This window comes from Melozone crissalis, unplaced genomic scaffold, assembly GCF_028551555.1.
Source record: "Melozone crissalis strain CALT ecotype California unplaced genomic scaffold, PUWL_Pcris_2 ptg000082l_1, whole genome shotgun sequence".
Taxonomy (NCBI): Eukaryota; Metazoa; Chordata; class Aves; order Passeriformes; family Passerellidae; genus Melozone; species Melozone crissalis.
Genome location: NW_026535859.1, coordinates 381,067 through 402,382, shown reverse-complemented (window position 1 = coordinate 402,382; position 21,316 = coordinate 381,067). Strand labels below are relative to the sequence as shown.

General features: G+C 55.1%; 1 protein-coding gene and 1 pseudogene across 1 annotated transcript; one reads left to right on the top strand and one right to left on the bottom strand.

The window, feature by feature from the left end:
- Positions 1-21,316, bottom strand: part of LOC128946676 (zinc finger protein 850-like) — a 78,779-nt pseudogene that overhangs the window by 6,746 nt on the left and 50,717 nt on the right.
- LOC128946665 (zinc finger protein 345-like) lies at positions 2,009-6,354 on the top strand. Its single transcript, XM_054290609.1, has 3 exons — positions 2,009-2,055; positions 2,209-3,072; positions 4,812-6,354. The coding sequence occupies exons 1-3, from the start codon at positions 2,034-2,036 to the stop codon at positions 6,212-6,214; spliced, it is 2,289 nt and encodes a 762-aa protein (XP_054146584.1). The 5' UTR covers positions 2,009-2,033; the 3' UTR covers positions 6,215-6,354.

The window sequence follows — 21,316 nt, the reverse complement described above, 5'->3', positions numbered from 1 at the left end:
TCACTCCCAGTCTGATGCCAGTGCACCCAGTGTGATCCCAGTGGCTCCCAGCATGGGCACAGCTGTTCCCAGTGTGCTTCCATCACTCCCCTGTGGTTACAGACACTCCCAGTATGGTCCCAGTTGAAACCAGTTGCCTCTGCTTAAATCCCAGTCACTTCCCAGATGATCCCAGTCCCTCCCAGCATGGTCCCACTCACTCCCAGTCGCCCCCAATGTGGTCCCAGCTCTGCCCAGCGTGGTCCCAGCTGTTCCCAGTGTAATTCCAGTCCCCCCAGTATCGTTACAGACACTCCCAGTATATCCTAGTTGCCCCCAGCATGTCTGTAGTCATTTCCAGACACTGCCAGTGGCCCCAGTAAGGTGTCAGTTCTCCCAGTATGATCCTCCAGTCATGCCCAGTATATCCCAGTTGCTTCCAGCATGCATCCAGTCCTTCCCAGTTCCTCCAGTTTGCTTGCAGCATCATCCCAGTTTCTCTCAGTTGCTCCCAGTAGCCCAAAATGTGATCTCAGTCATTGACTTTGACCCCAGTACGATCCCAGTAGGCTCCAGTTGGATCCCTGTCACATGCCAGCCCTCCCAGTGTGGTCCCAGTTGCTTCCAATTTCTCCCAGTATGGTCCCAGCTGCTTCCAGCATGGTTCCAGTTGCGTTCTAGATCAACCCAGTCAGTCCCAGTATGATGCCATTTGCTCCCAGCATGCTCCCAGTTGCTCCCATTCAGGCCCAGTATGGGGGAGGATGGGCAGGGTGTATTTTCAGTCGCTCTCAGATCCTCCCAGTATTAGTCCAGGCCCTCCCAGTATGATCCAAAGCTGAGGCCAGTGTGCTCCCAGTCCCTGCCAGTATGAACCTGTTGTGCTTCACATGGTTTCAGTTGCTCTCTTTCACCCTCACTTTTGTTACAGTCACTCCCAGCATGTCCCAGGGTAGCCCAGTTCCCCCCAGCATGTTCCCAGTCACTCCCAGTTGCTCCCAGTTGGGTTTTTGAGGGAATGTTTGGAGAATGAATCAGTCCAAGGCTGAGCGGAAAAGGCCCCTCAGGGGGACATCGGGAGTGCCAGTGGCGGCTGCCGGCAGAGGCAGCCTGGAGGAGCAGAGCCCTGTGTCCCCCAGGAGCCCAAAGTGGGGAGCCCAGATAGGGGGGAGCGCCGCCATTGGCGGGAGCCTCAAGAGCCTGGAGAGGGGCAGGGGGGACTCCTTGGAGCCGCTGCAGCCCCAAGCAGAGAATGAGGGGAGAAGGGAGCCCGGGAGCCCAAACAGCCCCGGCATACCAAAATGGGGAGAGCCAAGAGGGGGGAGCTTTTGGCATTGCTGGGACTGCCAGCAGCCTGGGCAGGGTGGGCACCGAGGAGAAGGGGGACCCACAATCCAAGCGTGACCCCAGCAACTGGGACAGGGGGGAACCTCCAAATACCAAAGGCGAGGGGAACTCCTGGGAGGCTTTTTCAGGGCTGAATCTTGGTGTTTGGGAGGTTTATCTGAAGCCCAGGTGTCCTGTGACTTGTAGAGATGGACATGGGCAGAGGGACCTTCAAACTCAGCGTGTGTTGGGGAAGATGAAACAGGGAAGCCTTATAAATATGATTGTCTGGCAAAAGATTTTGATAATATGGAAAGTCTAAGCAAGACGAAGAGGAAAGCAAGCTTTTAGATACCTTAGTTAGTGAACAATTGGAAAACAATGGTGTGGCCCAACTGAAGGTAATCCCCTTTTGATGAAACATTTCCCTCTGCTTGCAGACAGACCCAGGGGTCAGAGCAGACCCTACTAGCTCAGCAGGAGGAGTCCAAAGAGAAGTATTTATGGTTTGAAATGTAACACAGTGTGGTGATGTAATGCTTCTTAAAGGCTGTCTGTAAATGCTATAGGATTTATATCTTGCCCTAGATTGGTTAGTGAGAAATAGAATATTCAACAGAGAAGAAGATTCATTGTGTTGTAATAGGAACCTTACTCTCTTACGCTCCTACCCTCTTACTCCAGGATGTCCCATTGCCAACCCCTGGGAGGCTGTGAGGAAGAGGAAGATGCCCCAGGACCCTGAGGCAGGTGAGGAGGAAGTCAGTGCCCCTTTCCCTTCTGTGCTGCTCCATCTCCCAGCCCAGCATGGCCCCGGCTGCAGCACAGTCCTGGGGGGATCTCCTTGCCCTTGCCTGTGGCATGGAGGCAAATCCCATCCTGTCCTTGTCCTTCCTCCCCCAGAGCAGGAGCTGAGCATGGAGAGCAGGGAGGACAAATGCCCGCGGCAGAACCTGGTGGCAGAGGCCGTTTTGAGCGGCTCCACGGCGCAGGAAGCCAACGGGGAGGAAAAGCCCCGGAGATGCCGCACGAGGAGGGGCTGCAAACGCAGCTGGCGGGGATCTGAGGGGGAAAGAGCCAGCCTGGGCCGGGAAGGCGGCCAGAGATGGAGCCAGAGCTCAGAGCTGGTGCTCCATGAGCAGCTCCATGATGGGGAGAAGCCCCACACGTGGTTGGAGTGTGTGAAGAGCTTCAGCTGGACCTCCAGCCTGATCCTGCACCAGATGATCCACTCTGGTGAACGGCCCTATGAGTGTGAGGAGTGTGGGATGAGCTTCAGACGGCGCTCTCACCTGATCAGGTACCAGGTGATCCACACCGGGAAGAAGCCCTACCAGTGTGGGCAATGTGGGAAGAGCTTCAGCAGGAGCTCCGGCCTCATCGAGCACCAGAGGACCCACACTGGAGAGAGGCCGTACGAGTGTGCGGAGTGTGGAAGGAGGTTCAGCCACTATTCTGCTCTGATCGTGCACCTAAAGATCCACACTGGGGAGAGGCCCTACGAGGGTTCCAAGTGCGTGAAGAAGTTTAAGACCAGCTCCTATCTCCTCCTGCACTATTGGATTCACATGGACGAGAGGCCCTTCCAATGCCCTGAGTGCGGGAAGGGGTTCAGGGACAACTCCACTCTGATGCAGCATCAACGCATCCACACCATGGAGAGACCCCATGAGTGTGAGGAGTGTGGGAAGAGCTTCAAAAGGAGCTCCTACCTGATCAGCCACCAGATGATCCACAATGGGGAGAGGCCCTACGAGTGTTCCGAGTGTGGGAAGAGCTTCAGCCACAGCTCCAGCCTGAGTGTTCCGAGTGTGGGAAGGGCTTTACGAGCAGCTCCCATCTCCTACTGCACTATCGGATTCACACAGAGGAGAGGCCCTTCCGCTGCGCCGACTGTGGAAAGGGGTTCATGCAGAACTCCCACCTCATCATCCATCAGCGCATCCACACTGGGGAGAGGCCCTATGAGTGTCCCCAGTGTGGGAAGAGCTTCTCCAGCAGCTCTAACTTGACCCGACACCAACAGAGGCACCGGTAAGGGAAGCCCTGCGAGTGCCCCGAGTGTGGGAAGAGCTTTGTGCGCTGCTCCAGCTCCATCCCCCACTGGAGGAGCCACTTTGACCACATCCGTGGTCACTCACATTCCCTGTGATCCATGTTGGCAACACACTCAGCTGCTTCTCCTTTTCGTTTGGCCTTAATTTTTTTCTCTTCTTCCTCTCTGCAGTCCAAAAGCCAAGAGGGATGGATCTGTCACCTCAAAACCACTCAAATCCCAGTGAAAACTGCTTGATCTTACCCGGAAAGGATTCAGGCCCACATCAAAACGGTTTTTTCCCACCTCAAACAAACTCTACCTCTTTACAAATTCACTTGATTGCACAGCCACTGACATGGCTTAGATGGGGTTGGGAAGAGACTGGGAGATGTGGGATCTCAATTTCAAGTGCTGGGATCTCAATTTCAAGTGCTAGGGACTGGATGTGTGGGATGTATTTATAGCAAATAAAACTCCCAGACTTACTTCTTTCTCTCTGCTTTCTCTCCCGTCATGTTCAGTCCGTTGCAGTTCAGCTTGCAGAGTGCCGCTCCCAGAGTGTCCCCTCACAGTTGCCGCCCTTGGCCTGAGCCCGCCCCTTTCCCCTCACGGTTCCGCTCTTTCCCTGCCCCCTTCCCCCTCAGGGTTCCGCCCTTTCCCTGCCCCCATTTCCCCTCATGGTTCCCGCCCTTTCCCTGCCCCCGTTTCCCCTCACGGTTCCGCCCTTTCCCTGCCCCCTTTCCCCTCACGGTTCCGGCCTTTCCCTGCCCCCTTTCCCCTTACGGTTCCAGTGGGTTATGGGGGAGGAGGAGGGGCAGGAGGGATGGAAGAGGAGGGATGAAGGCGGAGAGAGAGCAGCGATGGAAGGAGGAGAAGGAGGTGGGGTTAGGGAGGAGGAGCGGGAGGGGGGATAGAAGAGGAGGAGCGGGAGGAAGAGGAGGGACAAAGGCGGATCAAGGCTGAGCTGAAGGCGCAGAGCGGTTTCGAGCCGGGCCTGAATTCGCAGCCCGCACCTGCGGGATCATCGCCCGCCCCCCATCGTGCAGGTGAGCAGGGAGAGGGAGGCCGGCCCAGATATCCCTGGGGGTCCCTGGGTTGGGTTTTTGGGGGGACGACTGGAGAATGAACAAGTCCAAAGCTGAGCGGAAAAGGCCCCGCGGGGGGACATCGGGCGCTGCCGGTACCGTCCTGGCGGGGACGCCCTGGGGGGATTCTCCTTGCCCTTGCCTGTTGCACGGAGGCAAATCCCATCCTGTCCTTGTCCTTCCTCCCCCAGAGCAGGAGCTGAGCATGGAGAGCAGGGAGGACAAATGCCCGCGGCAGAACCTGGTGGCAGAGGCCGTTTTGAGCGGCTCCACGGCGCAGGAAGCCAACGGGGAGGAAAAGCCCCGGAGATGCCGCACGAGGAGGGGCTGCAAACGCAGCTGGCGGGGATCTGAGGGGGAAAGAGCCAGCCTGGGCCGGGAAGGCGGCCAGAGATGGAGCCAGAGCTCGGAGCTGCTGCTCCATGAGAAGCTCCATGATGGGAAGAAGCCCCACATGTGTGAGGAATGTGGGAAGAGCTTCAGGTGGAACTCCAACCTGATCCTGCACCAGAGGACCCACACTGGAGAGAAGCCCTATGAGTGTGGAGATTGTGGGAAGAGCTTCAGCCGGAGCTCCAGCCTGATCAGGCATCAAAGAACCCACAATGGGGAAAAGCCCTATGAGTGTGGGGAGTGTGGGAAGAGCTTCAGGTGGAGCTCTAGCCTGATCCTGCACCAGAGGACCCACACGGGTGAGAAGCCTTACGAGTGTGGGGAATGTGGGAAGAGCTTCAGCGAGAGCTCCAGCCTTTTGAAGCACCAGAGGATCCACACTGGGGAACGGCCCTACGAGTGTGGGGAGTGTGGGAAGAGCTTCAGCTGCAGCTCTTACCTGATCAGGCACCAGATAATCCACACTAGGGAATGGCCCTACAAATGTGGGGAGTGTGGGAAGGGTTTTATTCAGAGCTCCCACCTAATCAGCCACCAGAGGATCCACACTGGGGAACGGCCCTACGAGTGTGGGGAGTGTAGGAAGAGCTTCAGCTGCAGGTCTGACCTGACCAAGCACCAGAGGATCCACACTGGGAAACGGCCCTACAACTGTGGGGAGTGCGGACAGAGCTTCAGGTGGAGGTCTGACCTGATCAGCCACCAGAGGATTCATACTGGGGAGAGGCCCTACGAGTGTGGGGACTGTGGGAAGAGCTTCAGAGAGAGGTCCAGCCTGACCAAGCATCAGAGGATCCACACTGGGGAGAGGCCCCATGAATGTGGGGAGTGTGGGAAGAGCTTCAACTTGAGCTCCAGCCTGATCAAGCACCAGAGGATCCACACTGGGGAAAGGCCTTTCAAGTGTTCCATGTGCGGGAAGAGCTTCAGCCAGAGCTCCCACCTGATCACACACCAGATGACCCACACTGGGGAGAGGCCCTACAAGTGTTCCAAGTGTGGGAAGGGGTTTCAGTCCAGCTCCCACCTCCTCCGCCACTATCAGATTCACACAGAGGAGAGGCCCTTCCAATGCCCTGAGTGTGGGAAGGGATTCAAGCGCAACTCCACCCTCATCACTCACCAGCGCATCCACACTGGGGAGAGGCTCTACGAGTGTGATAAATGCAGGAAGAGGTTTCTGACCAGCTCCAGTCTCGTCCTGCACTCTCGGATTCACACAGAGGAGAGGCCCTTCCGCTGCCCTGACTGTGGAAAGGGATTCCAGCGCAACTGCAACCTCGTCAAGCACCGGCGCATCCACACTGGGCAGAGGCCCTGTGAGTGTCCCCAGTGTGGGAAGAGCTTCTCCAGCAGCTCTCACTTGACCCAACACCAACGAAGGCACCGGTAAGGGAAGCCCTGCGAGTGCCCCGAGTGCAGGAAGAGCTTCGTGCGCTGCTGCACCTCACGGGTAGTGATTGTGTGGGGCTGGCTGTACAGGATGCATTTGCAGCAAATAAAACTCCTAGACTTACTGATTTCTCTCCCGTTCATGTTCAGTCCGTTGCAGTTCTGGTTGCAGAGTACCGCCTCCCAGAGTGTCCCCTCACAGCTGGCGCCCTTGGCCTGAGCCCGCCCCTTTCCCCCCAGGTTCCGCTCTTTCCCTGCCCCCGTTTCCCCTCACGGTTCCAACCCTTTCCCTGTCCCCTTTCCCCTCACGGTTCCGGCCTTTCCCTGCCCCGTTTCCCCTCAGGGTTCCGCCCCTTCCTCGCCCCCTTTCCCCTCATGGCTTGGCCTTCCGGAATGGGGCGGAGGAGGAGGGAGGGAGGAAGAGGCCGAGCGGCGGCAGCACAAGAGGAGAGGGAGAATCTCGTGGCCCGGGCGCTCCCTGAAAGTGCCACAGCCCCGGAAGCATCGCCCCCAATTTTGCAGGTGCCCGGGCAGGGGGAGCGCGGCGCAAATATCCCAAGGGGGGTTCCTGGGTTTGGGGTTTTTTGGGGGGGAGGTTTGCAGCTGGCAGGGCTCCAAAGCCAAGCCGCAGATGCCTCTCGGGGAGACATCGGTCGGAGGGTCCCAGCGCCAGCAGTGGCTGCTCCCAGTATGAGCCCAGTTGGTCCCTCCATGTGCTTCCAGTTTCCTCGGCACTCCCAGTGTGAGCCTGGTCATTCCCAATATGGGCCTGTGCACTCCCAGTATAATCCTGGTCACTTCCCCTGCCTCCCTGCAGGATCCCAGTGACTACCAGACGAGGTCAGTCCCTCCCAGTCCTTCCCTATGATGATGCAAATTTCTCACAGCATGGTCCTAGTTCCTCCCACTTTCATCCAGTGTATTCCCAGTTCTCCCAGTTGGCCCTAGCATAGTCCCAGGCACTCCCAGTATGATCCCAGTCTCTCCCAGCAGGTTCCCAGTCACTCCCACTTGCCCCCAGTGTGTTCCCAGTTCCCCCAGCACATTCCCAGTCTGGTCCCAGTCCCACACCCAAATGGTCTGAGACCCTCACACTATATCCCAGTTGCCCTGAACATTCTGGCAGTCATTGCCAGGCACTCCCAGTCACCTCAGTGTGGTTCACTTGCCCCCAGTTATCTCCCAGGTGCTCCCAGTTGCTCTAATTATGTCCCCAGTTGACTCCCAGCAGGGCCTGGTAGCTCCCAGTAACCCCCAGTCAGGGTCCAATCACACTCACTCTAATCCCAGTATGATTGTAACCACTCCTGGTATGATCCCAGTCACTTGCAGTCTAATCCCAGTTGCTACCAGACACTCCTGGTACAATTCCAGTCCCTCCAGTGTGATCCCAGTTGCTCCCTGTCAATGCCAGCATGATTCCAGTCACCGTGAGAGTGATCCCAGTGGCTCCCAGCATGGGCCCAGCTGTTCCTAGTGTGCTTCCATCACTCCATTATGGTTACAGACACTCCAAGTATGGTCCCAATTGAACACAGTTGCCCCTGCTCTAGTCCCAGTCACTCCCCATATGATCTCAGTTCCTCTCAGCATGGTCCCACTCACTCCCAGTTTCTCCCAGCATAGTCCCAGTTCTCCCCAGCATGGCCCCAGTTGTTCCCAATGTGATTACTGTTACCCCAGTATGGTGTCCGACAATACCAGTATATCCCAGTTGTCCCCAGCATGTCTGTAGTCATTTCCAGACACTGCCAGTGGCCCCAGTAAGGTGTTAGTTCTCCCAGTATGATCCCCCAGTCATGCCCAGTATATCCCAGTTGCCTGCAGCAGGCATCCAGTCCTTCCCAGTTCCTCCAGTTTGCTTGCAGCATCATCCCAGTTTTGCTCAGTTGCTGCCAGTAACCAAAAGTGTGATCCCAGTCGCTCCCTTTAAACCCAAATGTGATCCCAGTAAGCTCCAGTTTGATCCCAGTCACATGCCAGCCCTCTCAGCGAGGTCCCAGTATAATCCCAATTGCTTCCAATTTCTCCCAGTATGGTCCCAGCTGCCTCCAGCATGGTTCCAGTTGCTTCCTAGATCAGCCCAGTCAGTCCCAGTATGATGCCACTTGCTCCCAGTGCGCTCCCAGTTGCTCCCAATAGGGCTCAGTATGGGGGATGATGTGCAGGGTGTGTTCCCAGTCACTCTCAGATACTCCCAGTATTAGTCCAGTCCCTCCCAGTATGATCCAAAGATGAGCCCAGTGTGCTCCTAGTCTCTACCAGAATAAACCTGTTGTGCTTCACATGGTTTCAGTTGCTCTCTTTCACCCTCACTTTCCTTCCAGTCACTCCCAGTATGTCCCAGTGTAGCCCAGTTCCCTCCAGCATCTTTCCAGTTCCTTCCAGTATGATCCCATTTGCTCACAAGCACTCCCAGTCAGCCTCAGTGTAGTGGCATTCACTGCCAGTATGATCCCTGTCACCTCCAGCATGATCCCAGTTCATCCCAGTATAAGTCCAGTTGTTTCCAATCACCTCCAGCGTGCACCCAGACACGCCCAGTTCCTGCCTGTTGCTCCTAGCATGTCCACAGTTGCTCACAGCTGCTCCCAGTCACCCTCAGTATAATCCCAGTCACTCCCAGTTTATCTCATTTGCTCCTAACATGGTCTGAATTGCTCACCGCAGGCTCCTGCTCCCTCCCAGTATGATCCCAGTATAATATCAACACAAACCCAGTACAGTCCCAGCATGATACTAGTGTGATGTCAGTACAAAGCCAGTGCAGTCCCAGTCACTCCCAGTAGGATCCCAGTGCAGCCCCGTCCCTGGCAGTGCTGTCACTGCTCGGATCCCCCAGCCCTGTGTGCATCCCCCCCTGGCGGATGTGCCGAGAGGAGCCCCAAGGGCTGGCAGCGGCCAGGCAGGGTCCCCAGCAAGGCCCAGTTTGGATGTGCAGCTCCCAGTTTGCCCAGTTTGCCTCTCCTTTGGCCCGGGCCGGGATCCCCCCGCCTGCAGCGGCTGGGAGCAGCCGAGAGCCCCGCGCTGCCCATCCCGACCTGTCCCGGCTCCATCCCCGCTCCTGCCACGGGCTGCGAGGGCTGCGGGAACGGGGCACCGAGGGTGTGGCTGCTGCTGGGGGAGGAGGAGGAGGGAGGGACGGGCAGGGATGAAGGGGGAGGAGGAGGCGGGGTAAGGGGGAAGAGGAGGAGGAGGGGGAATGGAAGGAGCGGGATGGAAGAGGAGAAGGAGGGGGAGATCGGACAGAGGAGGAGCGGGAGGAAGAGGAAGAGGAGGGACATAGGCGGATCAAGGCTGAATAGACGGAGCCGCGCTCTAGCCTTGCCTGAATTCGCAGCCCCCGTCAGTGGGATCATCGCCCCTCCCCCACATGGCGCAGGTAAGCGGGGAGGGGGATCCCGGCCCAGATATCCCGGGGGGACCCTGGGTTGGGTTTTTGGGGAGATGTTTGGAGAATGAAACAGTCCAAGGCTGAGCGGAAAAGGCCCCTCGGGGGGACATCGGGAGTGCCAGTGGTGGCTGCCGGCAGAGGCAGCCTGGAGGAGCAGAGCCCTGTGTCTCCCAGGAGCCCAAAGTGGGGAGCCCAGAGAGGGGGGAGCGCCGCCATTGGCGGGAGCCTCAAGAGCCTGGAGAGGGGCAGGGGGGACTCCTTGGAGCCGCTGCAGCCCCGAGCAGAGAATGAGGGGAGAAGGGAGCCCGGGAGCCCAAAGAGCCCCGGCATCCCGAAATAGGGAGGGCGAAGAGGGGGGAGCTTTTGATATTGCTGGGACTGCCAGCAGCCTGGGCAGGGCGGGCACCGAGGAGAAGGGTACCCCAAATCCAAGCGTGACCCCAGCAACTGGGACAGGGGGGAGCCCCCGAACACCAAAGGGGAGGGACCAGGGACAGGCAACTCCTGTGAGGCTTTTTCAGGGCTGAATCTTGGTGTTTGGGAGGGCTTTCTGGAGCCTAGGTGTCCGGTGACTTGTACAGATGGACTTGGGCAGAAGGACCTTGAAACTCCTCGTGTGTTGGGGGAAGATAAAAGAGGGAAGCCTTATAAATATGATTGTCTGGCAAAAGAATTTGGGAATATAGAAACTATAAGCAAGATTGAGATGAAAGCAAGCTTTGGGAAACATTAGTTAGTGAACAACTGGAAACCAATGGTGTGGCCCGACTGAAGGTAATCCACTTTTGATGAAGCAACTCCCGCTGCTTGCAGCCTGATCCAAGGGTCAGAGCACACCCTACTAGCTTAGCACAAGGGGTCCAAAGTGTAATTTTTAGGGCTTAAAATGTAACACAGTGTGGTGATGTAATGCTTCTTAAAGGCTGTCTGTAAATGCTATAGGATTTGTATCTTGTACTAGATTGGTTAGTGAGAAATAGAATATTCAACAGAGAAAAAGATGTATTGTATTGTAACGGGAACCTTACTCTCTTACGCTCTTACCCTCTTCCTATCTCACCCTCTCATGCTCTCTACCCCTCTTTTCTCTCGGGCCTGCTCCAAGCTGTGGCTGGCAGCTCCAAGAAGGGCCCTGCACCCAGGCCCTTTGCAATAAACTGCAAGTTCCATGGCCTGGCTTCAGAGATCTCTCGTCTCTGTCCATCCCAACCTTGCTACCCCCCGACACTCCTACAAACGTACTCATGGCTTGTTTTCCCCAACCCAGGATTTCCCATTGCCAACCCCTGGGAGGCTGCAAGGAAGAGGAAGATGCTCCGGGACACTGAGGCAGGTGAGGAGGAAGTCAGTGCCCCTTTGCCCCTCTGTGCCGCTCCATCTCCCAGCCCAGCACGGCCCCGGCTGCAGCACAACACTGGGGGGATCTCCCTGCCCTTGCCTGTGGCACGGAGGCAAATCCCACCCTGTCCTTGTCCTTCCTCCCCCAGAGCAGGAGCTGAGCATGGAGAGCAGGGAGGACAAATGCCCGCAGCAGAACCTGGTGGCAGAGGCCGTTTTGAGCAGCTGCACGGCGCAGGAAGCCAACAGGGAGGAAAAGCCCCGGAGATGCTGCATGAGGAGGGGCTGCAAACGCAGCTGGCGGGGATCTGAGGGGGAAAGAGCCAGCCTGGGCCGGGAAGGTGGCCAGGGATGGAGCCAGAGTTCGGAGCTGGTGCTTCATGAGCAGCTTCATGATGGGGAGAAGCCTCACACATGCGTGGAGTGTGGGAAGAGCTTCAGGTGGAACTGCAGGCTGATCCTGCACCAGAGGACCCAAACTGGGGAACGGCCGTATGAGTGTGGGGAGTGTGGGAAGAGCTTCAGGAGGAGCTCCAACCCTATCGTCCATCCGAGGTTCCACAATGGGGAACGGCCATATGAGTGTTCAGAGTGTGGGAAGAGCTTCTGCTGGAGCTCCCAACTGATCACTCATCAGAGGATCCACACTGGGGAGAAGCCCTATGAGTGTGGGGACTGTGGAAAGAGGTTCAACCAGAACTCCCACCTTATCCTGCATCAGAGGATCCACACAGGGGAGAGACCCTATGAGTGTGGGGAGTGTGGAAAGAGCTTCAGCTGCAGGTCTGACCTGACCAAGCACCAGAGGACCCACACTGGGGAGAGGCTGTACGACTGTGGGAAGTGTGGGAAGAGGTTTCTGACCAGCTCCAATCTCCTCCGCCACTATCAGAGTCACACAGAGGAGAGGCCCTTCCAGTGCCCTGACTGCAGGAAGGGGTTCAGGGACAACTCCACCCTCATGAAGCACCGGCGCATCCATACTGGGGAGAGGCCCTACGAGTGTCCCCAGTGTGGGAAGAGCTTCTCACAGCGCTCTCACTTGAGCAAACACCAACAGAGGCACCAGTAAGGGAAGCCCTGCGAGTGCCCCAAGTGCAGGAAGAGCTTCGTGCGCTGCTCCAGCTCCATCCCCCACTGGAGGAGGCACTTTGGGCACAGCCCTGGTCACTCACATTCCCTGCGATCCATGTTGGCAACACACCTGACTGCTTCTCGTTTTGGTTTGACCTTAATTTTCTTCTGCTTCATCTTCATCCCTTAAAATCAGCCAAAAAAGGGTTAAATGAAATAAATTGATCAAAGATAGCTAAATTCCCGAAATTTCAGAGGTTTTTAGGGGGAATTGATGATTTGGGGACAATATTCTGGAGGATTTGTGCAGTCTGTGAGGGGAGATTTTGCACAGTGTTCTCCATCTTTTTGCACTCCAAAAGTCAAGAGACTCATCTCAAAAAAATTGAATCCCATGCCAAACAACTGAATTTTAATTCATACAGGCTCAATCCCACTTCAAAATGCCTTGTTCCCACACTAAAAAACTCAACCCCATGCCAAACTCACTCCATTCCACAGCCGCCAGGGTGAGATGGGGTTGGGAGGAGACTGGGAGAAGTGGGATCCCAATTTGGAGTGGTGGGATGGGAATTGTGTGGAGCTGGGTGGGTGGGTGTATGTGATAGTAAATAAAACTTCCATGGTTTCTGATTTCTGTCCCGTTCATTTTCAGTCGCCTGCAGTTCTGTTTGCAGAGTGCCACCTTCTCAGCTGATTGTGTTTGTGTCCTCCTTTCTCTCCTGCCTCTCTTTGCCTGCTCTGTTTCTCTCTCAGTGCCTCTCTTGAGCCAGGGCAGCTGCCACCAAAGACCCTGCCCTGATTTAATTCCCAGTGCAGGAGCTACAACAGCCATGGGTGAAGTTCTGAAGGCTGGCAGTGAAATGTCACTGTAGGATCTTGCTCCACTTGGCTTTCAGCCCCTTCTTAAGAGCTTTGCATTCAAGGGCAGGAACATCTTTTCCTGGCTGGGAACTGGAATTCCAGACCCTTGGAGTGTGTGCCATGCAGGACCATACAGACTGGGGTGTTGCCTTCTCAAGGCGTGGCGACCTGGTTTTAGTCCAGCACGGTGGCCCAAAGCCCAGGGTCATTCGGTCCATATGCTCCTGACACCAATGTGGTGGACAGCAAATGGCATTTATTGAGGGGTCACAGGGGTCCTTTATAGCTTGGGCAGTCAGTGTCATTTCCTTCTGCTCATGTCCCGCTGGGTGCGGCCAGGCACGGAGCAAAGGTCTGACTGCAGGGGTGGGGGGATGTCCTGACTGACCGTACAGCCCGATTTCTTCTGCACGCAGATCCCTGGCTCTCCACATTTCCCCTCTCCCTCATGATTAGTAAAAATCATATAAAGTTATAAAATGTAGAGGTTGCAAAATTTCATGGGTTAGTAAAATGAGTATAAAATTGTAAGTGTGTTAGTAACTGGCACGCCTTAAAGTAATTGTTGACGCTCGAGAAACATAATGTTAACCGTTTCTAAACACCTTTTAATGAATAGCACCAGTTTGTTTAATATGCAAGGCCCGAAGATTAGGGTTAGTAAGATTATAGTGAGTGGGCCTATTAGGGTAGAAATCAGGGTGGTGAGCCATGGGGACCGGTTGAACCACGACTCGAACCAGCCCTGTTTAGCCTCTGTCCATTTTTCTTAGGTTTAGTCGGTTTCTCAGTTCGGCCATGGAGTCTCTGACGACTCCGGTGTGGTCCGCATAAAAGCAGCATTCCTCTTTCAAGGTGGCACACAGGCCTCCTTGCTGCATGAACAAAAGGTCCAGTCCTCGCCTGTTTTGGAGGACAACCTCTGAGAGCGAGGAAAGGGATTTTTCTAGGGAAGAGATGGATTTCTCGATCCTTTGTAAGTCCTCGTCAACAGTCATCTGCAGTTGTGCCAGTCCTTGATGTTGTGTTGCAAGGGCCGAGATGCCTGTGGCAGCGCTGGTAGCTCCTAAACCGAGGAGCATTGCGATGGTGATGCCTGCTATCACATCTCGTTTGTGGAGCCGGTCGGGTTCCTCGAACAAGGGGTACACCTCTTCTTCCTGGCGATACAGGACTCTGGGGACAATTGAAACTTGGACACAAAAGTCAGTAGAATGATCGAATTTGTCAAGGAGTACACATGGGCTTACCCCGGATCGTTGACAGATCCACATTCCCAATGCAGCTGGGATCACCCACTGGAACTTCCCTCCCTTAAGTTTGACAAATTCCCAGCAGACGTTGCCCATCTGCTTTGCCAAGGTTGCATTGCCAAAGCATTTGCCTTGGCCCGTAACCTGACTTAGGGTAATGCCTCTCCGGGGGGTGTCCCATCTGCATTGGCGTGGATTGTCTGACTTTGAGAAGATGAATGGGAGATCGAGGGCAACACCTTTGTAAAAAGGGGGTTGTGCATCATAGCATAACCAGCATGACTCTGTGGAGTGTGGGTTGGATTGGTTTAACGATAAGAAGGTAGCATTTAACACGCTTAAGAATGGATTGGAGAGGGTTGGTTTGGCTAAGGGATCAGATGGGGAGGTAAGTTTTGGCATCTGTGTTTTGCGGCTAGAACTACCGTTAGCTGCGATCCCCTTCCTGCGTCTACTCATTGCTAGAACCGGATTGGGTCAGACTGATTGGGATTTTGGAGCTGGGAGTCTGATAATTTCTATGTTCGCCCAGATGCGGCGAGAGAGATGAACAAACGCTGTCCACACTTTGCCCGTGGCCCAGCCATCATGGGTCGGCTGCAGGATTGTCATTATATAGCCTGTGCAGGTGTGCTGTTTCCTGCCTTGGGGCAAAAGCACATACCCCTCCATATCAAATTTTGGTTCGAGGCAGCCGTGGGGAGTATACTTAATTTGCAGGAACTTATCTGGCTGTTGTGGTTTCCATCTATTGCTTGTCACAATAGTTTCACACCCCCAATATCCACAATGTCCATACCCTGGGTAATTACAATAACTTTTTCCTGGGTTGGAAGCAGGGCACCAGTAGGTCTGAAATAATGTCGTCTCCTGAAATTTGGGGTGCCCTGTATGCAAGGGAAAAATGTCTTTTAGCCTGAACTCAAACGATGGAGTGTCGGCTGTAGCAATTTCTTTGATGACCCCCTCACCTGAGAGATGGTGTAGAACCCACCTGAATGGCTGGTGAGAGCAATGTTTTGTGTCTGCCTGTCCTCCGCCTACTAACCCTAGAAACAAGATCACACAGAGATACCGTTGCTGCTTTGATTTTGATGTTGTGAGCTTCTCAGGTGATGTCAGGTTGCTCGGTGGTCTCTCTGTCTTTCCCAATATATGGGGCATATGGGTTGCGGGGACGTCCAATGATCCAGTCCTGCAAAGAAAGTCTCACAATTCTCATGAGTTTCACTTTGAAGGTCTGGTTTAATAGATTTGAGTAGACACCATTTAATGTCCCCATCTTTTTTAACGGCCGCATATCCCCGCCCCGTGAGCAGTAGTCTCCAACCTTGTTCCCACTCCCCTAGTTCATTTTTGCTCACAACCCATGGGCCTTCCTCTAGTGCTCGAGTGGCCCAGTGTCTCTGGGCAGGACTGTTGTTTCGTCCCCCCTAGGGAATTGATTTAACGCTAGCAGCGCAGTTGCTAGTATGTGCGCCTGGTCACTCAGGGGAATGGCATTGGTGAAGCCTTCTGTCTTTGCTAGTACTTCCAGCTTAGTTTTCAGAGTCTGGTTTGCTCTTTCGACGATGGCTTGTCTGGTGCTGTTGTATGGGATGCCATGTACCAAGGCGATGTTCCATTTTGAGACGAATGCTTGGACTGTCTTTGAGATGAAGTTTGAGCCGTTGTCTGTTTTGATTTGTTTTGGAACCCCAAGCCATGCCATGGCTGTTAGCCAATGTTGGATGGTCGCTTTGGAATCGGTCTTGAGATGCTGTGTGGCCACAATCATGCCGCTGTACGTATCTACGGTAACTGCAAGCCACGCTCGGGGTCTCAACAGCTGGCATTGGGTGAAAATGATGGGTGAAGTCTGTTTGCCATATTTCTGAGGCTTTGAGGCCTCTGGGGTTGACGCCACTTGACCACAGCAGGACTTCTGGCAGTGGGGGCACGTGGCGATGACGTGCTTTGCGTCCGTGGTAGAAATCCCGCACCTTTTTGCAAGAGCTTTAGCTCCGATGTGAAGGGATTCGTGCAACTGACGAGCTTCTTTCAGTGTCCATACGCCTTTTGCGGCGGCGTCAGCCTTGTCGTTGCAAATTTGGTAGAATCCTTTGATCGGGTCATGGCTGTTGATGTGGATGACTGATATGGTGCCTTTCCGTGAATAGAGTGCTTCCTCCAGCATCATTGCCACTGTGGACACTGACACACCTGGTCCGGACATGGCTAGGCAGAGCTTGGCCACAAATATGGAATCAGTCACAATGTTTAGGTGTTCTTCTGGGAACAGGCCGCATGCTAGCACTACGGCTGCTGCTTCAAGCTGTTGGGCCGAAAGCGTGGGGTCGGTTGTCTTGACACATTGCCACTGTTCTCCTGACTGCCATACTGCCGCTGCGGTGGAGGTCTGCGATGATGCGTCCATGAAGATGGTTGGTCCTGCCCGCGGTCGGTCGATTACCTTTGGTGCAGGTCGATGTCGATGACCGTGAGCAGCCGAGTCCAAGGGGGTTTTTCTGCGTAGCAAATCTCTCCTCCAAAGCCTGCAAGGGCCATGGCTAGATATTCCGATACTGTTGTTGACTGCGCGGAGAGCTGTTTGCAGAAGGGCACGTATATCTTGGAAGGTTCGATGCCCAGATCTTAGGGCGAGTTTCCTGCCTTTCATGATGAGGCTGCTGAGGCACTCGACTCCCGGGGAAAAGGCATGTGACGGTTTCCCCAAGACCACCCATAGTATCGGTTGGGCCTTGTCGGGGGGTCCTTGGGCTAAGGCTCCCACTCCCCCCTTTTTTGTAAAGTGGACATACAGATCGACTGGTGCACTTGAATCCCATCTGGTGAGCATGCTTTCTGACATCTGGCGTTCGATGAAGTTGAGCGAGCATATCGCTTCCGGTGTCAGGGTTTTCTCCTCCCATGGGTTCTTTCCTTTCAAGAGGTCATTTAGAGGGTCCATGACCTCGGGAAGAATCAGGACGATGTTGCGGAGCCACTGTAAGGACCCTACCAGCTGCTGCACGTCGTGGAGTGTCTTGATGTGTCGGCGGATTTTCATCTGGGGATGAGTTATGTAGGAGCTTGTGATTCCCACTCCTAGGAAGGTCACGCACGGTCCCTTTTTTATTTTCGCACTCGCTACCTCGAAGCCATTTGTCTTTAAGGTCTCGGAGATGGTTGATACCAGCTGGTCTACTTGTCTCATGGATGGCGTGGCGATCAGGATGTCGTCCATGTACTGCATGATGGTCACAGTCGGATTGCTCTGCCGAACTGGTGCTAGCGCTCGGTCCACTGTGATCTGGCAGATGGTGGGAGAGTTGACCATTCCTTGGGGTAACATTCTCCACTGGAAGCGTAGGTTGGGCCGCTGGCTGTTCGGAAAGGCGATGGAAAAGGCGAACCACTCCTTGTTGTCTTTGTGCAGGGGAATAGAAAAGAAGCAGTCTTTGATGTCGAGCATTGCACAGGGTTGTCCTCTCGGTATCATCGAGTTCATGGGCAGCGAAGTTTGTACGGGGCCCATAGGCTGGATTCTCTGGTTCACTTCCTGTAGGTTGTGCAGGAGACGAAAGCCTTCACCAGACCGCTTAGGTATTACGAAGATCGGGGTGTTCCATGGGCTCGTGGAGGGTTCTGTATGATTCTTGTGTAACTCACGGCTAGCTCAATGAGAGCAGTCATTCGAGGTGTTGACAAGGGCTCGATCCACAACAGATTGACTGATTTCCAAGTCAGCTTGATGGGCAATGGCGGGTATGTGACAGTGGCCCTTAGAATAAATTTGTCACCCTAACGTCCAGCAGGGTTAGGGCATCCCTCCCCAACAAGGGTGGGCAATCCGACATAGCATATGTAGTGAGGGTGATAGTTCTTCCTGGTCCTCTCTCGGTGCAGACGGTTATTGCTACTGGTTGGGTGCTTTTGTGGACTTGGGACAGCCCTCCAACTCCGCCCACCATGGGGGCTTCTTCTAGCTTCCATGGTAGAGGCCAGTGTATGTCCGGGATGAAGGTGACATCTGATCCTGTGTCCACCCAAAAGGGAAGGCAGATGGCCGAGTCGTCGGAGCTGTTGTGGAGACGACACACTGCCCACACGATCAGTGGGTGCTTGCCCACCTTGGCGGCGAAGGCCACCATGGGTCTCGTTCCCATGCTTTCATGGCCAAAGCCACCCAGGGGCCTCGCCCCCAGGGAGCTGTTCTTGGTATTCCTGAGGTGCAGATGGGTTTGATTGAGCCATTGGTTGGGTGACGAAGTTGGTCATTTCTTGAGGGGGTGGTGGGCATGGAAGCCCTGTGCCCCATTGAGGGTTGTTGTAGCTGGGCCGCTTCATGTTCCAGGTGGGAGGAGGCTGGGTACGGCCTGGCTGCCCCCTCCCTCTCCTGTTTCCCTGAGGCCTGGATCTGCATTCCTTAGCTAAATGCCCCTTCCTTCCACATGCCCAGCATGGTCCCCTAAATTTCCCCTGGCGTGGTGGAGCAGCTGCTGGTGGGTGTCCTGACTGGGGGCAGTTTACTGCCACGTGGCCTGCCTGGCCACACTTGAAGCATGCCATCACACTGGTTATTGCAGTGTGAACTGCTGCTTGGATGGGAGCTAGGTGTTCTTCCTTTGCAACGTGTCTGATCATGGTAGCAATATTGGACCCAGGTGGCAGTGATCTTAAGATGTCTTTGGTGGCTGAGTTGCATTGCTGGCATGGGCAGTCTGCTAGCACAGGACCCTTCGCCTCTGAGGGTAATGCAGAGGAATCTAATGCTGCCTGAAGGCGGTCCACAAACTGAGTGAAGCTCTCACTCTCACTCTGCTTTATAGCAGACCACGGCGATTGTTTGGCTATTACTTTGGAAGCAACACGGATGGTCTCTCGGGCAGTACGGGTTGTTGTCATAACCTCATGGGCCCGCAGGCCCTCAGCCTGTGCCTGGGGGGTGATCATAGTGGGGTCTGTGCCCATTAGCCTCTGTATGCTGGCGCCGTGCAGTGGGTGGTCTGCCCCTGTTACTAAGGCTAGCCGCTTTACACAGTTGTCCTCCCATTCCTGTTTAAAAACGATCATCCCCGCCCCATCGAAAATCAGCCTGCAAGTCTGTTTGATATCAAAGGGAAGCATATCATCGCCTCCAAAAACGCTGTCAATGAGTGTGGAAACCATGGTGGAATTAATCCCTCTGTTTGCAATCGCTTTAATAATTGCCTGTACATCTTTCGGGTTTACCGGGGAATAGGTTCTTTGGTTTCCGCCTGCCCCCACCCCCCCACATGGACAGGGAACACCAGCGTGGCAGACGGAGCCCACTCTGCGCAAGCCATTTTTATTTTCTGCCAGTCTGTAAGCGGGGTTCGATCTTTCTCTGATATCCCCTTAACCCACGCAGGAGCGCTGTGGCTAGTGACCTTATATGCCGCTACTCTCTTTTTGTTAAAACCCGAATCCGTGTCGGAATCCTCTGACCACCTTTCGAGCCCGTCCCAGCTCGAATCCGAGTCCGAGCCGGAAGTCGACTGACCGGTACATTTCCGGGCTGCTATGCCATTTTCTCGGGCTCCGACCCCGCCCCTTCTTGCGGGGGTTGGGCCGTTCCCTCCCCCTGGGCTCCCCCCGCCTCCTGCTGGGGGAGATCCTTGCCCTATAAGACCTAATGTGAATTGAGCACTCTGGTTGGTCTTGCGCTCCTTCTCGGGGGCCGCCCCTCCTCCCCGCTCACCCACGCTTGCACTGTTCAGCGAGCCTTCTGCCTTTCCGCCCCCTGTGTCTTCATTCCAGCCCTGGTCACGCGCTCTGGTGCCATTTTCAAATGCATGTGGCAGGGGTGCCTTTTTATCAACCGCTTCGGGGTCCGATATTATACCAGCATTCCACGCCTCCTCTGCTAGCCCCTGCCAAAACGCCCGCGTGCGCTCCCCCCCTTTTGATGGTGAGTCCGTTCACTGAGGGGGTTCTGGTTTTCGCGCCTCCGCGCGCCCGACCAGGTCGAAGTCCTCCGCGGTTTGCGTCGCTGCCCCTACCCCCAACTGCGGCGTGACTAATAAACAAGTTCACGCGGCTTTCCAGGTTTCTTGCTCTTGCCGAGCTTTTTGCAAAGCCTGGATAACTCTGCCCCACGATTTGAGGGCTTTCCCTGAGCCTGAGGACATGGTTTCCTCGGCCAGAGCCTTTGTGCAATTATCCCAGATCTCCAGATGGAGAATGTCTACCGGGCTTTCTATAGCCCCAAGCTTAATCAGTCTCAGTATTACAAGACATAGATCTTTAAGCTTACACTCAATACCCCACTGCGTGTGGATCTGACTTACGACCTTCACGATAGCGTCCATGCTCCTCGCTGGTCCGGGGGCATCCCCCCCGCTGCACTAGGCCAGTTGTGCAGCTGCCGGTCCCTCGTCCAGGCAATCCCCGAACCCCGGGCGCTGATCAGTCCCGAGGCTTCGGCACCACTGGGGTCGTGTGGACTGGGACTGCACAGACTGGGACCATATTGATCAGGACCATACAGACTGGGATCATGTGGACTGGGATTTCACAGACTGGGACCATATGGATCAGGACCATACAGACATGGATCATACAAACTGGCATCATATGGATCAGGACCATACAGAGTGGGATCATGTGGACTGGGATTTCACAGACTGGGATCATATGGATCAGGACCATACAGACTGGGATCATACAAACTGGGATCATATGGATCAGGACCATACAGACTGGGGTCATGCGGACTGGGATTCTGTGGGTTGGGATTGTATGGATTGGGATTGTACAGACTGGGATCACGTGCACCAGGTTTTCACAGGCTGGGACCATAAGCATTAGGAGCAGAGATTGGGATCATCCAAACTGGACCATATAGACCGGGATGGCTGCACCGGATCAATGTGGACCAAGGGGGTCCCGCCCTGCCCAGGGGTCCCTCCCCATCCTGCCCGGGGGTGCAGCCAAAGCTCCCCGGGATGAACACAGAGGTTTAGGAGGGATTCCAGTGCCAATCCCATTTCTGATCCCATTTCCGATCCTGGTGCCAGTCTCAGAGTGATCCTGGCATTGATCCCGGTCCCACTGCCAGCCTTGGTCTCTGTCTCAGTCCCGGAGCACTCCCAGTGCTGATTCTGGTTCTCATGTCAATCTCAATTGCAGAGCAGTGCCAGTCCTAGTCTCAGTCTCAGTCTCAGTCTCAGAGCAG

What these genes read in the sequence shown, in the direction of transcription:
- LOC128946665 (XM_054290609.1), top strand. Translation starts at nt 2,034, where the DNA reads ATGCCCCAGGACCCTGAGGCAG. An exon ending in GCCCCAGGACCCTGAGGCAG is followed by an intron (nt 2,056 to 2,208) that starts GTGAGGAGGAAG and finishes TTCCTCCCCCAG; the next exon opens with AGCAGGAGCTGAGCATGGAG. An exon ending in GCCCTACGAGTGTTCCGAGT is followed by an intron (nt 3,073 to 4,811) that starts GTGGGAAGAGCT and finishes TGGGCCGGGAAG; the next exon opens with GCGGCCAGAGATGGAGCCAG.